This window comes from Cynoglossus semilaevis, chromosome 19, assembly GCF_000523025.1.
Source record: "Cynoglossus semilaevis isolate Cse_v1.0 chromosome 19, Cse_v1.0, whole genome shotgun sequence".
NCBI lineage: Eukaryota > Metazoa > Chordata > Actinopteri > Pleuronectiformes > Cynoglossidae > Cynoglossus > Cynoglossus semilaevis.
This window is the reverse complement of record NC_024325.1, coordinates 457,178-458,434: the sequence shown is the minus strand read 5'-3', so window position 1 is coordinate 458,434 and position 1,257 is coordinate 457,178. Positions and strand designations below refer to the sequence as shown.

Genomic DNA, 1,257 nt, shown 5'->3' with positions numbered 1-1,257 from the left:
TATAATTTGGAAAAGTTTGGCGGGCCGGATTAAAAAGGTTTGAACGGGCCGCCTCGGGCCCCCCGGCCTTAGTTTTTCCATGACAGTTCGAAACCTTTGGGTCTGACTGCAGTTATTTTCAAATTACTTGTGTTATATATTAATAAAATAAGTAACAATATTATAATTTTAATATATTTTTTTTTAAATATCTACGACACAGCTACTCACCTGAGAATTTAGGAATCCTCTGAGTTAAGATGTATCTCAATCTCTGGTCAGTTATTTAGTAAGAAAAGTAGAAGTAGTAGAGAGTAGGTAGTGATCTATATTATACTTATCGGGTCTTTTTTTTTGCTTGTTCTTTTCTTGTTTTTTCATGTATCTCTACCCCCAGTTTTCAATTGTTTTGTTGTTGTTGTTGTTAATGCATTAATCATTCACTGAGAGGTTGAATAAACACACGTACATTCCTTGTGCTGTGTAGATATTCGGGATCGTCGTAAGAAGCCGGTCATGCTGTTCATCCATGGAGGCTCATACATGGAGGGCTCTGGGAATATGTTTGATGGCAGCATCCTCGCCGCTTATGGAAACGTCGTTGTCGTCACGATGAACTATCGGCTGGGCGTGCTCGGTAAGTTGTTTTTTGTTTTTTAAAGGAAGTGCCTTAAGTAGTTTAATGGTGAATAATTTCACCTCAGGCGTGTTTGTTTTTTAATTCCGTTACGCAAGCCAATCTCTCACACGAACAACAGCGTTGTACGTCCTAGAAGGGTTGCCAACTGGTAGGCAGAACACTTACACGGTTGCGTTTGAAACCACTTTACAGCTTATGATGACGACAGCTTTCTGGTCTGAACTATTCTGGTCATCTAAAAAAAAAAAACAAAAAAAAAACCACCTTCTGGTCACACAAGTCTTAATGAGAGGACTGGCAGCTGGGGCCTGGGTTTTATAGCAAACGATGAATAAAGGTTTTAAAAAAAAAAGACTGACAGGAAACATCTGTTTCTAAGAAAAGAAACAGGAGACTTAAACAATTAAGCACAATGAAATATCGATGGAGAAACTGTGGAAAGTTTATCGTGTAAATTAGGGGGGGGTACTTACCTCCGTGCCAGCGTCGAGGTTCGGTGCATTTTTGGTACGAAAAGAAATGTGGAGAGTCACATTGAATTGAATGAGAATAGTTGACGAGGAAAACAATAAGAAGTCGTCATTCCCCCTAATATATACAGTATGTGTGTATGTATATATATATATATATATATATAT

General features: G+C 38.2%; 1 protein-coding gene across 1 annotated transcript in view; it reads left to right on the top strand.

The window, feature by feature from the left end:
* LOC103394749 (neuroligin-2-like) overlaps positions 1 to 1,257 on the top strand; it is a 48,119-nt gene that overhangs the window by 27,119 nt on the left and 19,743 nt on the right. The window contains exon 4 of the mRNA XM_008332181.3: positions 467 to 616. Coding sequence (XP_008330403.1) covers positions 467 to 616 — 150 coding nt within the window. The remainder of the gene's footprint in view (positions 1 to 466; positions 617 to 1,257) is intronic.